The sequence below is a fragment of the Aythya fuligula genome, chromosome 2, assembly GCF_009819795.1.
Source record: "Aythya fuligula isolate bAytFul2 chromosome 2, bAytFul2.pri, whole genome shotgun sequence".
NCBI lineage: Eukaryota > Metazoa > Chordata > Aves > Anseriformes > Anatidae > Aythya > Aythya fuligula.
The window spans coordinates 100970774-100986359 of NC_045560.1; the positions used below are offsets into that span (position 1 = coordinate 100970774).

The window sequence follows — 15586 nt, forward strand, 5'->3', positions numbered from 1 at the left end:
TCTCTGAGTTTATAAAATATTTCCCGCAGTAAACCTCTCTATCCAAGTGCATGCGAGGAGATGCTAAAATTGCAACATAATATTTGTTTAGCTAAGTACCACAAAATAGCTGTTTGTAAAGATACTTTTAGGATGTTATCTTTTTCATTCTTCCCAGTTACTCTTAAAAGAAAAAATAATATATATACATAAAATAATTGGCAGCTGGAAAAATGATTATAGAAATCCCTTCCAGTTTTGTCTCATACTTGCAGGAAATATTTTAAAATTTGTCTCTTGAACCAGAATGAGCATAGCTATTAAGCTTTGTGACTTTGCTGAGAGACTCTTTTGAAAAACTCTTGCTCTTTTGTACGTTCATTAGTAATTAGAGTTCTATTTCACTTGTCCTTTTTTTTGTTAAGCTGTCCTGTTATAAGCAGTTACAATATTAATTTAAGTCCATGTTATTTTCCTCATTAGCCAGTAGTAACTAACTGAGGTGCTGAGACTCACAGGCTAACAGCAATTAGAATGATGCATCAGCCTCGTGTAAAAACAATTCATTATAATAGCTTCATGCTGACAGTTGATACTTTTTTTTTTTTTCTTTTTACAATTAATCCAGAGAGGGCTTGGAACTTGCTGGCTCTTTCAGAACTGAGCTGGCTCTGAAGCTGCTACAATGCTTACGGCTAACAGATGCACCACATTTTTATGGACTTCCCTTACTGGAGAGAACATTACAAGGAATGGTTCATGTTACTGCACTGCCAGACTGGAGCACATACTCTGCTACAGTTGAACCTGTCACAATTTGTAAGAAATATTTAACAGGTCTTCTTGAGGTAAGTAGGTTATGTTATAATCTAACTTTTTATCTGAGTGCTTGTAAAACACTGTGTAACTAATTACATCATAATTTTTATATGGTACTTCTAGTGAATATCATTGTTCTGAAAGGTACTTTTCTTTCTCATAAGTAAATAGCTAAAAAATGTAGATCATGTTGAGCGATGCGTACTTTAAAAATAAATAAATAGAAATTGTTATCTTACAATGGTTGGTTATATTCCTTGTGCCTTCATCTCCTGTTTAAGAATTAGTGACAAGAAAGCTCAAATGGGTGTTTTTTTTTTTGTTTTGTTTTTTTAACTAAAACACTAAGAGTGAAATCCAAGATATGTTCCCGCAAGCAAAATCCATGCATGAAAGGGCATGAAGGATAACAGTAGTAGTTCTTTAGCTACTTTGTTTTATGTTTTTATTTATATATTTTTTGCTATGTAGCTTGGTTTTTAGTTGCCGCTTCAATAAGCTTCAGATGTTTAACCATATAAGAAATCAATGTATGACTAAATGATTTAAATACATTTTTAAAATCTAGCTGAAAGCATATATTTGATACTGTTTGCCATCTTTCCATAAGTTTCTGTTTTAGTTTTGTATGAGTTTGTACTCTACCTGTATGCTGTTTACGGTAAAGCTACCATGAACTTTATCCCATACTACCAGGTCATCTCATCGTTTTATGTTGAATGGGGAGGAAATGCTATGTCCTTTATGGGAAAAGGTGTTACAAAAAGCACAGTTCTTTGCTTGCTTCACTTATCTCATGAAATGATGGCTCAAGCCAAGGATACGGTGAGTAGTGGTGCACATATATGGTGCAAGGATATGGTGTGGCTATGCACAGATATATTGTAAGACAGTACTAAGTACATTGCAGAAAGACTGCTACCTCTGACGAATTAAATCATAAGTGCATGGATGAAAGACTGGATGTGATCCTTTATTTATTCATTTATTTCTGTCATACATAAAATAATATGTATAGTAACATAATGAACAGTGACATTTTTGTGGCTATAAGTCATAATCTGTGTCTACAACAGTGTTAATGTCTATACTGCTGATAATTTCTGTTCTTAAAAAAGTTTTAAATCCTATCCATGGTTTGCAATCATGTGATTTAGTGTCAGATCTTATGGAGAAAGGTATACAAAGTTAGCTGCCTTCCTTTATGCAATCAGTGTTATACAAGAAACATCCTGGATAACTGTGATTTTTTTTTAAGTTTTTAATACCAACTTAAAACGTACAGTGTAGTGACTTGAAATAAAAAGTAGTCAAAATCCAGTTGTTTTTCAAATTTTATTTTGCTCACTAGTGGCATTATGAACCATTGTGGTCCTTCGTTATTTACAGAACTACCTTGTAAAGATGGGCGTAAGCTCCTTTAGTTCATACTGATGGACAGAAATGACTACCAGGTGTTTGTAGAAGTACTGAGAAATAGACCATGTACTTAGTATGCAATATTTTGTTTCCTTATTTGCTTTGTTACTGCTTTATGATCATACTTTGCTGACCTGACCTATGTTTTGTATTTCATTTTGTATTTTAATGCCCCACCCCTTCCAAATTCAGATATTGTAAGAGACTATGCTTACTGTTATTAATACTGTATGTATTGAAGATCCTTGTAAAATACACTGCTCCAAGAGAAGCATACAATGCTGTCATCTACTGTATAAAAATATACAGGTCTGAGATGGCAAGAAGATACATCTATAAAATTTTAGGTATCGCGGTTCATTATGAACTTAATTGTGCAGTTTTATGGCTAAACAAAGCACTTTGCTGGTATGGATTTTCTGACCTGAAGTAAGAACTGAGTTTGCAAAGTCAAGTATGATTTCATGGAATCTGCAGCTAGGTAATACATGTACATGGTAGTCTGCGTAACTTTACTTAACTATATGGCAAGTGCTCAAAGGAAAAGAATAAATTATGATCAAAGAAATAATTGCATGTTCTTATTTGGCAATTTCCTGGACACCTATGATAACAAAAAAAAAATGTTTATAATGAGCAAAAATAAAAAATGTAAGGAGTAACACATGTAAAATTCAAGTGAAATATTTATTCTGTCTTTAACACTGCTATCTTAATCCTATGAAGAAGTGGGATTTAATTTTATTCAGTAGGTGAAGTCAACAAGTTAAATGCATATTTATAGAGGCAGAATCAAAATCTTTTTCCTGGAATATCAGTGTTGTGTGCATTTAAAGTGGTTTAGTATGCAGTTGATAACTTAGGCTCAGACTGGCATAGCATTGAAAGATTTATAAAATAATTCCATACTTTCTCTGTTTTCTGATCAGGACTGGGTATCCCTTTGGTCTTTGCCTTATGATAACAGTGAAGACCAACTTCCTTCTCACCTAGGTCTGGCATGGCTGGTTCCTTTATGGGTAGATAGAGACCCTGAGGTTAGTTAATGTAATGTTGATATCTTATTTTGACACCTAAGTATTTACAACTTTTTTGGTTGATTAATTTATTCAATATTGAAAGTACTGTTTTGTATGATTTTAAATGTTACTAGCTATATTCTAAATAACAATAGCAATAGAGGCAGTATTTTCATATGAACATTTTCTGTGAAATCCTTTGCTTTATCTTCAGTCTTCTGTCCTCTCATTAAGTCACTCGTGATAGTGATTCATAAGCAGTTTTCGTCAATGTTGCTTATGTTTAGCTCCAAAGCAGAAGCAGGTATCTGTACTACAAGTTTAGAGCAATTGTATTTGATGCAAATCTGCTAATTATGTTTTTTTTAATCAGAACTACTTTTAAATGGTTTAATGTTAAGATTATTGAATATTTATTTTTGGATACGTTTGACTATTCAAAAATAAATTCTATTAGTTTTATCATTTGTATGTACATGTAGTTGTGATTATGAGTATAGGGCAAGATCAATACAGGACAATAATTCATTACTTTTTAGACAATTGCTTCTAAGCTACAGATTCAGTTGATACAATAATAATTTAAAAGACGTGTTTAAGTGTTTTAAGAATGCGTGTTTACTGTAAGAAATGTCACTTTTATATTTTACTTATATGTACTAGGTCAGATTCACAGCACTTGGAATAGGATCAGCTCTTACATCTCTTGAAGCAGGATGTATTGCTTTAGCAGAAAGTTGCCAGAACATTTCAGGAGGCCTATGGGGAACAGTGATAAACATCCTTCTGGACCAATCTGAATGTAGCATGGTACGCAGGGAGGTATGTTTCTTCTGTCTTAATTTTTTCCAACATGAACATGGAAAATTTTTGTTCTCATATATGTTTAAAACGATGGAATAATATAGAGACTGTGCTGTTCAATCTGACGTGTTTTATTGAACTCTGATGACTAGACTGCAGTATTGATGATTTAATTTCTTTTAGGCTGCTTTTATTCTACAAAATCTTCTTGTGATTCCAATTCCTACCGAAGAAGTGAAAGATTGTGTTTGGCAAGTGAGTAACTACTGATGAGAAAGTTCATACTTTCACAGAGATGAATTATTTGTCATAAAAAGTTAATGCACTATATCTGTGTTTAATGTCTGAGGTGACATTTTGGAAAGAAATACATGAGTAGACAAACTTCTTCAACTTCCAGCAAGTTCAAGAAAGTTAGATTGTTTAGTATCTTAGATCATGTATGTACCATATCTTATATAATGTCTTTAATCTCCTAGGAAACTTACTTGCTTACATAATGTCATTAATGTTTTAAAATAGAAATTGGTCTTTTTTTTTTCTGCCCACACTCAGAATGCAACATGATTTGAGGTGTGTGAAGAAGAAATTCTGAAAATGTAGTGTTTATAAAATATTTTGAAAGAAATATGAGTGGCAAGAAACAATGTCCTAAAGAAAGATGAAGTAGCGAGCAGCTTGCTGTAATTTAATCTAAGAACATACTCCCTTGCTGAAAGTAGGATGAGCTACAGCAGATTGCTCAGGGCTGTGTCCAGTAGGGTTGCAAATATTTTTGAACACTCTATGATCCTTGTGGGTCCCTTCCAGCTCGGTATATTCTATGATAGAATTCATATGGAAAGGAATCATAGAATTCATAATCAATTCATAGTTGGAAGGGACCCACAAGGATCATCAAGGCCAAGGTCCTGCCTTCACACAGGACCACCCAAAGGTCAAACCAGATGTCTGAGAGTGTTGTCCAAATGCTTCTTGAACTCCAGCAATCATGTTGCTATGACCACTTCACTGGGGATCCTGTTCCAATGCCCAACCACCCTTTGAGCAAACAATCTTTTCCTAATATCTGACATGGACCTCTGCTTCATGACCTATTCAGGTCCTATTGCTGACCACCAATAGAAGAGATCAGAAAGCTGTAGGTTGCCATTTAAGCCCCCCCTCAGTCTCCTCTTTCCCAGGCTGAACAGTGATCCTCCTCATCTTCCCCTCTATTCCCCTCATCTTCACCATCTTTGTAGCCTTCCTCCGGACACCTCTGTAATAGGTCCTAATAGTTCTTATAGTCTAACAGTCCTTGTTGTATTGTCCTGTCCAAAACTACGCAGTACTCGAGGTGAGGCTGCACCAGCACAGATCAGAGTAGTGATGATCACTTCCCTGAACTGGCTAGCAATGCTGTGCTTGATGCACCCCCAGGATATGGTTGGCCTTTTGGCTGCCAGGGCACACTTGACTTACATTCAACTTGCTGTCAGCCAGAACTCCCAGATTAATTTTCGTGGGGCTGCTCTCCAGCTTCTTGTTCCCCAGCCATCTTTTCTTTACATCTGATTATAAAGTAATAATGTTCAAGTAGCCTGTAATCTCTGGCTTGTTTCAGTCTTTGGTAACTTAAAAATTAATATTGTACCAATATAAATAATAATTTTTTAGTAGCAGGGGATTTGCAAGGTGCAGCTATTATAACTCGTCAATATAAACTGAATTAAGAGATGCTTTTTATTCTTTTTTAATATTTCAATGACTATGGTGAGGTGACAGAAATTGAATCCAGTTGCAGAATTCTGGATGAATGCCAGTGCAATTAATGTGAGTGAGTCAATTCTTGTTAAGTGCAGTTTAATGGAAATTGCTCATCTCTTAATAAGTGTTCATGCTGAAAGATATTATCAAACAACACTTTATGGTAACTGGTAAATTAAAAGTGTTGAAAATATAAACAGCGATTAAAGTGGTAAGATACCACCAAGATCAAATTCCGTAGTTGGGTTGCTTTTTTTTTTTTGTCACACTGGATAAGATAATTTGCCTGTAGACCTTAATGCCTGTAGACCTTAAAGTTCAAAGGAGACCAATTAAGTGGATCTGGGTCAATAGTAGCTATAACGTACCATAGCCCAAGTAGAACATTATTATTAAGGGATGAAAATCCCTTAGTCAAATAGTGTTGGAAAAGGAAAGGCTGCTGCTGGAGCTTGTAGGCCAGTATCTTCACATGAATGTCTATAGTGTTGCTGTTACTTGGTTGTTTTGTTTTGTAATAGTTTATTTTGCTATGTTACTTTAAAGAGTGGCCACAGGAGACAATTTGTAATGAGTGAAGTCAACCTGTATAAAGTATTCTAAGACTGCAATGTACTACATTTTCTGAAGATTGTTTAAGTCAGACCACATTGTGAAAGTAACTGATGACACTTTCAGTATACCCATAGTGCAATAAAGTGAACGGTATAGGTTTTTAAACTGGTAAAAACAGTTATGGCTAGTAAGATTTTGACTAAATTTAACAGAATTTCCAAAGAATGCATTTGTCATTTTTGATACAGTCCAACAGTCCAAGTATATTGCTGATAGTGAATGACTACAGTTTTATAATTCGTTTTGAGCAATTTGCATGGAATAACACATTCTTCTTCAAACTATTTGTCATATATAATTCTTCTATAATTAGCATAAAAGGCAAATAGTGAAATAGTCTGTTTATATAGAATCAGAGAAAAGAATTAGCCAGAGCTCTGAATGGTTACTACTATAACTTACCCTGTTCAGTGGAAATGGAGGGATTGAGGGTAAATAGTCTCTTTCAAATGACTTATTTGTTGTTTATGTACCTCTGCTATCTGCTGACTACAAAGGAAAGTTTCTAACTAGCATTGGCCACTTATTTTTCTGATAATTTTAACAAGCTTCTTAATTGAAGTTCCACAAGATCCCTTCTAAAACTTGCAGACTGTACTTTTTTTTCTCACTTTGAGTTGTTTTGCCAATTAACATTTCTAATTTTATGGTCATTCTAAAACAGGTGATAGCTTAATAGGGATTTTTTGTTTTCTTCTATTACCGTAGAAAACACTGGAAAAATACTGTAATATACACAGGCAAATCAAACTGTTGATGTGGAAAACAAACAGCTAAGGTATTTATTTCTAGGTATAAACTCAGTTCTCTACAATGTTTTCCCTTGAGTCAATATTTAAAAATGTCTGAAAAATATTCTTCAAAGAGAATTTCTTTCTTTTTTAAAAAATGTTCTAAATAAATCTTTTATCATAGTAGATTGACATGGGTAGATATTAAAAGGCAATATACCTATAAGTAGAATTAAATGAGAAATTAGAGTCATAAAGTCTTAAATCCCACGTGTTACAGCTTTCCATGGCTTTCTACTTAGATGTTACAAATTTTTCAGGAGTTAAATAACTTCCATTTTACTAAATCATTACTATTTTTGTAAAACTTTGATTTAGTCTTAATAAAATCTAAATCTGACTTCTAGAATCTTAGTCTGTAAAACAGCTATGTATATACACACATAAACAGTATTAGCCTTAGAGTTGTGTTTTGTTCGTTTTTGACAGTTTTCTTTAAAGGAATCTTTTACATAAAATAATTATCTTTTTGAATTTCATGTCTTCAGGGCCCCTGTGTACATGATGAAGAATCTGGCCTCTCCCAGACAGGAAAACCTGCACTTAATGCTCTTTTGTATCACTGTCAATTTTACGAACATCTGAATCAGATGGTGAAACACTGTTACCTAGGTTGTTATATGTTTGATTTAAATTCTTCCAGGGAGGACAACCACATTATTGAAAAAAGTGGTGTAACTGGTAAGTTATGCTAATATAATTTTGTATTTTTAACCTACTGAAGTAACATGTAGTTTAGAGTAACTTACCTCAAGTAAATCTTATTAAAAATGAAGCTCAAATTGAATATGTAGGCCATGAATTTAAATGTTTTCAAGTTCAGTATGGCTCTAAATATCTAAGAGTAAATAAGTCGGCATATCTCAGAAAAAGCTCTGAACTGTTACATCTTCAAAAAATTATAAATGGAAAAGGTGTAATTGTTTCTACAGCAACTTCTCTTGTGAAATGTTGGGGTTAATATACTTTTTACACTTGTGACTTTAACAGACGAGTATGATGAAAATTTAGGAAAAATAAATGCATACAGTTTTAGAAACAGTCATCTCCTACTTCTGTGTCTTAATGTGTGTATTTTTTAAAGCTTCAAAGATGCATGACTAGGAGTGGCTTCCAAAATGCTGAAGTTATCAGTGTTCTAAGACATTCAGATATAATTTCGTTCAGAGATTGATAAAATATTCAGATTGGTTGGTTAGATTTTTTTTTTAACCTGCATATACCTTTGAAATACCAGAGATCTGGTCTTATATTGACTAATCATTTTCTAAGTCTCTTTCTATGATGCGTGGTGGAACCCACACTCTTGTCCAGATATGTATTATTATCTTAAGTTTAGAAAGTTAGGAAATTATTCAGAAAGCTCAGCTAGTGAAAACTGTTTGAAGGGTGGAAAATTAATAGGATCATTATTTTGTTTTTTCTTTTTTGTGTATCCAAGATTCTGTTTGCATCTTTTAAGGCTACAATTTGAGCAATTCTTGTAGGTTTTGCATCTTTGCAGCTTACGTTACATAAGCACGAACAGAAGAGGAATGCTGTTTTCCCTACCTACTAAGTTACAACTTCATGACAGACACACAGAAAGGAAATAGAATTTCTATGCTTGTGGTTAACCTACTCAGTTACCAGAGACGTACCTCAGCAATATACAGAATTCTAGGCATAAAAGCACTTCATTTTTTAATTTCCTCTGTGGCTTTCTTTGTCTCTGTGCTTCACCCCCCTCCCTGTGGCTCTCTCTCACTCTTTGTCTCTTCCCCTGTTTTTCTTTTTCTCTTCCCTTGTGCTGCGCTCTCCCTTATTTCTTTCTTTCCCTGTGGCATTTTCTTCCCCACTCCATGTCTCCCCCACCTCATGTCTCTCTCTCTCTCCTTCCTTCCTGTCCCTCTTTTTCTTTTTTTCCTGTGTTGTTTTTCTCCTTTTTCTCTTGTTTGGGGGGGAAGGCCTCTTATGCCCCAGGAGGACATCCCTCTTGGAGGGAAGGGGACAGTCATAAATGTCCTTTGCTTTTTTTCTTCTGTCCAATACATTGTAGTCCTCCATTGTTCCAATCGTTTGGGCCAATTGCTTTTTCCATCAATTAACTGATGCAATATCATATCTAAGATCAACTCATTCTCCAGGACTGTAGACCATTTCAGTGAGCATTTGAGATTTTTTGTGTTTTTTGAAGAGTAAAGCCAACAGAATGCTGTTCTGGTAGCTTTGAAGTAAGGAGGAATAATCTCCTATCTTTTATCTATGAGATTTCAGGAACAGGGAACATAAGCTTTATTTGAAAAGAAAGGGAGGACAGGACAATGTTTGCTCTGTCTCTAAAATAATAGAGCTTGAAAGGGTTGTAAGTCCTCCATTCATACCTGCACAATTATGTTCATCTACAATGACCTGCTGCTGCTTTATATTAGGTCCCCTGTCATTTTTAATAGAAGATCTCCCTTTGGTTTATCTTGCTGAAACTGTTTTTGTAGGTCATCTTCCTGATGTATTTCCTTCACATTATTCAGCAACTTAAAAAAAAAAAAACAACAACTCATCAATAAAGTTAAAATAATTATCTCAGCTTAGTAATTGGATAAGATATTTATAGGACTTCCACTTTTATGATTTGGGGATTGGGAATCTGTGTAGTCTAGTGCCATACTTTTTGACTTATTTTTTCTACATATGAAAAACTGAAAGCCTATTATTAACAGATTTGAGCTCTAAAGGTTTCATCACTTTTTGTTCTGAAACACATTTACAGGTTAACTCTGCCTTCATTATATTTATGGATATAGGTTCTCCTGAAACTGCTTTTCAAGTTATAAACTTGAAGCTAAACTTGAAGAGGAAGGCATCAGTTCATTTTATTTGTATCGTGAGACCACAATACTAGTACTTTTATCCTATTATGTTTTAAATAAAACTAAATCTGAACTATTTCCAATTATTAAAGGTTATGTAGCTGCAATTTGAGCTAAGTATAGTTTTTTCCATGCTATTTTGTGTCATAACTGAATATTCTATTTAATTGCCGTTTATTCAAGTGTAATAGTTGAGTGGTACAATGTATGCTAACCTATTAAATATTTTGAGACTTTCAAAAGTATAACTGTCTACTTCTTTGTTTCATGACACGTAGCTTTGAAAAGCTTGTTTTGCTCTCTTGGTAATAGAGTCAAACAGTTTTGTTTTTTTTTTTTTTTGATAATTGTCTTTTTTCCCCCCCCTGTTTTTCCCATACAGATTTGGATGATTCTCTTAATCTTTGGAAGGTTCCAGCCAGTCAAAGCCATTCTTCACATTCTCAGTCAACATCAGAAACCATGGTAACGTCCAGAGTAATCACTTTATTTTTAACGAGTTGTTAATGAGATGCTGTGGAGAAAATAAGCACTAAGTGCAAAAAAAAAAAAAAAAAAAAAAAAAAAAACACAAAAAAGCTTAAAGTAAACTGAAAAAAAAAAAATATTCAAATTTACTGTGAATTAGCTGAGTATGCTGAGTAAAACTTTAAAATGGCTTGTCTAGCTAAATGCATAGGACAGTGCTAAAATTCTATAGCTTCTCCCACTAAGATATACTCTGTAGAGATTACTTACTCTGTAATTGGCTTTATTGACAAAATGCAATCATTGCTGTCTGTTGCCACTTCTGCTTATATCCAAACTGTTCTTTCAGAACGAACCTATATTTACATCATACAAATATAGGACTGGATCAATCAAAACAACAGAGGTGTATTGTGCTAAAATTATATTCAATATTATAATGAACACTGGATTCTGAAAATGTGTTTATAAAACTTGAAAGTGCCACAAGTGTTCAGAAGACTCAAGATAGAAAAGAACAGTATTAGAAAACAGGTTTCTGTTTGAAAAGTTTGTTTCTGGCTAGGATGACTTCTGCAGTGAAATACTGTAAACATATATGTATGCTATTTTCAAAATGGCAAATGCAAAAGGAGAAAATTAAATAGATTCTTTCAGTTCCAGAATCAATTAACAATACTAGGTGAGGCTGTGGGGGAAGTTTCTATAACATTCATTAATTACCTAATAAAAATAATATATTTTCAAAGACTGTAGCATAACTCCAAGAAATTTTTGACATATTTATATATTTATGTTTGTTTATATTTCTATATTTTTGTTGAAATTTTCTGATACATGAACAACCATTATTTCATAATGTAATATGAAAGCCATAATGTTACATCTATCAAAGCTGTCACAGCTAAGTGTAGGTTTCTTTTAAAGTCATTTGGAAAAAAAAAAAAAAAAAAAAAAAAAAACCAACAAACCATAAAACACAATGTAGGACAATTACTAATGCAATAACAATAGCATTATCTCTAGTTTTGTTTTCCACTAATTCTTTGTATGAAAGAAAATATTTACATCAAGAGCATTATAGGTCATATTCATGTTCACTGCTTCATATTTCAGTTAACATGGTCCTGATTTATTAAATGGTACTGCTGAAACTCAGCAGTTAAGGCACCTATATTGTTTCTGTTTTGCTATATTCATAGCTGCTTATTTTGGATATAACCAGTTTCATATACATAGTTTTAGCATAGTTTTCATTTGATTGTGCTTTTTTTTTTTTTTTTTTCTTTTCTTAACAGTGTTTTTCTTTTCTTAACAGTGTATTACTAGGCTAGGGCACTTGCAAGTTTCCCACTTAAAGAATGTTATGGCTGTGTCTTTACTTTGACAATAATTACTTTTGAACTAGTAGCCCAGAAGTTTATTTTCTGTTAAGCAAATGTACAGATATAACAAATACTTATAAAACACACCAGGATACTGTATTATTGACTCAAATTACTGTGCCTAATTTTACTGTGGAAGGGGATCAAAACAAAACAAAACAAAAAAAAAAGAACAGGAAAGCCAGTACTGGAACTTTTTGTCTCAAAATGTTTCATAATTAACATTTTTCCGTCTTGTTTGACTCTTATAATTGATTTATGAAGAGCACTTCTACTATATTTTTAATACTTAGGAAAAATATACCCGTGTGTTAAGCTAAATCATCTCTTTTGGATTTAGAAACTTTATTAGTGAACCTGCTTTTCATTTGTCTTATAAAAAAAAAAAAAAACCACAATAACAATAATAATAAAACAACAACAACTAAAACACAAATATCTTTGTATCATTCTAAACACAAATATTCAAAGTTGAGTGTTTGAAACTAAAATAAATGAAGCTCCATGTAAATCAGGACATATATGCTTCTTCATCTTAGATGAATACTACTTAAAGGAAAAAAACATTTTAATAGGAATCTTATGCTATTTACAAACACTTACTTCCCTTTTTAATGAATAGGGTGTTACTTTCTTATTAAAGCTGAACAAATTTAAGTTTTTGTTCATTTGTTTGTACTTGAGGTGAAAGTTAAATTTCAGAAGTTCTTCCTAATATTTGATCTACTTGAAGTTGTGCTTGAGTGCTCGTGAAGAGTTAATCCATTGCAACAAGCTAGTGCAGCTTCTGTGGCTTTAAAAAAAAAAAAAAAGAAAATACATTGGAATCTACTAGGTCAAATTAATGTAGTTTAATTTATATGTGTAAAGTAGTATCATAGGTTAAGGTAAAGGCTTTGCTCTGTAGTTCCAATTAATTATATAAATCTGAAGGCATATTGAGGTATAGTAATTTGTATCAGTCCTCCAGGTGTTGTAGGATTACTTATCAGTCCTCCATTCAGTAGGATTACTTGACTGTCAAGATGGAAAGTGATTTTATTTCCATTTGTCCTACACATTAATACTGTCAGTTTTTTAAGAGCTGTAAACTTGTTTGTATAGACTGTTTCTTTTTTGCCTATAAAAAAAAAAATAAAAGTGTGTATGTGCTGGATAGATAAAAGTTGCAGAGGTCTCGTATTTCAATGCCAGCTGAAGAGACGGGAAAGACAGAGGAAGGGAACTGAGGCTAAATATAAACTGTATTTCAGAGCGCAGTTAATGACTATGAAGTGTCTGTCTAGTAAAGTTTGGAAATAGTTTTTAAAATAACATGATTTGAAATAAGGCACTTGCAGTTTATTTCTTACACTTCTGATTTTACCTTCCTACAGATTAGCCTAAAGCTTCCCATTTTGATAAGTGAAGAAAAAAAAACATATTTACGAAGTCATTACCAAAAGTTTAAAGAAGTTTCTTCTATTGATGTTACCAGGAGCACATAATCATTCCAAGCCCACTAGATGGCAAGCTTTCCCTATCGTAGTTGAAGGGGAGTCTTCAGGTTCTATTGCAGGGAAAAGTGTTTGTGTATTATACAGATTTGGTGACAACAGCCACAAGTAATTGAGAGTTACCAGCTATCAAAACAAGTAAAAATACTTATTTTGGAAGATCTTTTCTGATATTTAATAAGTTTTAAAGAAAAAATATTTTAATTATGTATATACCTATTCATTGCATAAATGCTAGTTTAGGAAGATAAAACTGGTTTTTTGCTTCAATAAGCCACATACAGGAGATTTTTATGGAAGCCAGTGTGCTTGAATTCTATGAACATAAAAGGGCTATTATTATTCTATAAATTCTATGAAAAGAAAAGGATGATTATTATTATTGTTTTTTAATATATTTTAAAACGGTTCTGACATAAACAAAAAGACAGTATTAGTTTTCTGTTCTCAGATTTAATGTAATCTAAGCTATCCACTACCAAAGCCTGACTTGACACAGTGTTCACATGACCCTAAGTCAAAATAGTATCTGAATCTTTTTTTTGGACTCATTGTTTTTCCTTATCCCTGATGTTTTTCCCAAAATCTGCAAAAATTAAAAATGTGAAAATTAAAAATCAAATACACTAAATAACAGAAATTATTATTATTATACTTTAGTCTATAAAATAGTCTGTCAAAGGTCTTGCAGAGGCTATAAGTACAATTTTGCACATTTTATAGAGTGAAGAATGGCAGTGTGGGAATGAAATCAATGATTCAAGGTCACATAAAAGACAGCAAGAGTTGCTTGTACTTTGATACATGCTGTATTTAGTGTCTTTAAGGTCTTGGTGAATTACAGTGAATTTTGTCGAATTTATTTTTCAGTAAACTGTACTGTGGATGTTGTAAGCAGTCTGATTCTGATAAAATAATACATCTTTGACTTCTATAAAATTTATAATCTAAACATTAATTTAAGTTGTTATTACAGAAAATTTGCTTTAATTATTTAAATTATTGTTTTATATTTAGTATGTATGATTGGTTGAGAACACCAGTCAGCATGGATATACCAACGTATTTCACACTAGGAATGTCTTTTGGCCAGAGCTGCTTTGCAGAATGAACAGTTACTGAAAAACTTGAACAGTGGTGCAGGTACAAACATTTCCCAGATAGCCAAGTTACGGCCAACCTTTTTTTATTAAATTTTCCTATTTTATACAAAATGTGTACTTTATTGTCTGAATTTGTGGTTACCAGAGAGCTGTATAGTTAAGTGATTTAAAGCTTTGAAAAGATAATTAGTCACTACATGCTTTCAATAGCAGAGCTAGAAGGATTTGTATTCTAGAAGTTAAAAAAGTTTGCTGAAAGTGTTCAGACAATTTTGCAAGATGCAAAAAGAATTTATTGTGCAATGTAGGTGATGTTATTTATTAACATGTGAAGGCCTTTATGAATTCATAACAATATCTTTAAGATGACTCAATATAGTAGTAACTTCTTCCAGGGTTTTACATGTTGCAGAAATGGACTAGTAGAGATTGCATTTGTACTTTTCAAGAAAGATTTGTCATTTATTAGAATACTTGCAATTGCAGTGCTAAATGCATGCAGAATTTGTCACAAGTCAAGTGGATTGATTTAATAATCACTTTCAAGAATGATTTAAATCTGAAGTTATGAAGCTTTAATTCATTTCAAATGGCAAATAGTGTTCTTCAGTTGTATATCTAAACAAAGTTTGAATTTGAATTGTTCGGTGCAATTTGGTACTGCTTTTTGCTAACAAGAAAAATACTATCCCAGGCAAGTCCTAGTCCCCCGAAAATATGTAAATCATGGTTTTCAGACATGCATCACAAATCTTACTGTAGTTTATCTTCAGCGTTACAGTATTACATTGAGAAATATTTGAGACTGTAGGATGGACTATATTAGGACAGGTTAAAATGGGGGAGAGAACAGAGCTATAACATGGAGGTAGCTACCTTTCGCTCAGACAGGGACTTGGGGTCTCAAGTAAAAAAAATGTGCTGATAGAATTACAGAATGTTTTGGATTGGAAGGGACCTTAAGAGTCATCTAGTTCCACCCCTCTCTGCCAAGAGCAGTTTGCTCAAAGTCCTGACAACATTTGGCAGTGGTGGTGCATGGGGCGGTGGGGTTAAACCTTCCAAAGGATGAGAAAATACTATAGAGAGA

The 15586-nt window shown here is 33.0% G+C and overlaps 1 protein-coding gene across 1 annotated transcript in view; it reads left to right on the forward strand.

The window, feature by feature from the left end:
* The window catches only part of RTTN (rotatin), an 83984-nt gene that overhangs the window by 46261 nt on the left and 22137 nt on the right, over positions 1–15586 (forward strand). Inside the window, exons 28-34 of the mRNA XM_032183039.1 lie at positions 608–827; positions 1495–1623; positions 3147–3254; positions 3900–4058; positions 4224–4295; positions 7684–7876; positions 10427–10509. Of these exons, the coding sequence (XP_032038930.1) occupies positions 608–827; positions 1495–1623; positions 3147–3254; positions 3900–4058; positions 4224–4295; positions 7684–7876; positions 10427–10509 (964 nt within the window). The remainder of the gene's footprint in view (positions 1–607; positions 828–1494; positions 1624–3146; positions 3255–3899; positions 4059–4223; positions 4296–7683; positions 7877–10426; positions 10510–15586) is intronic.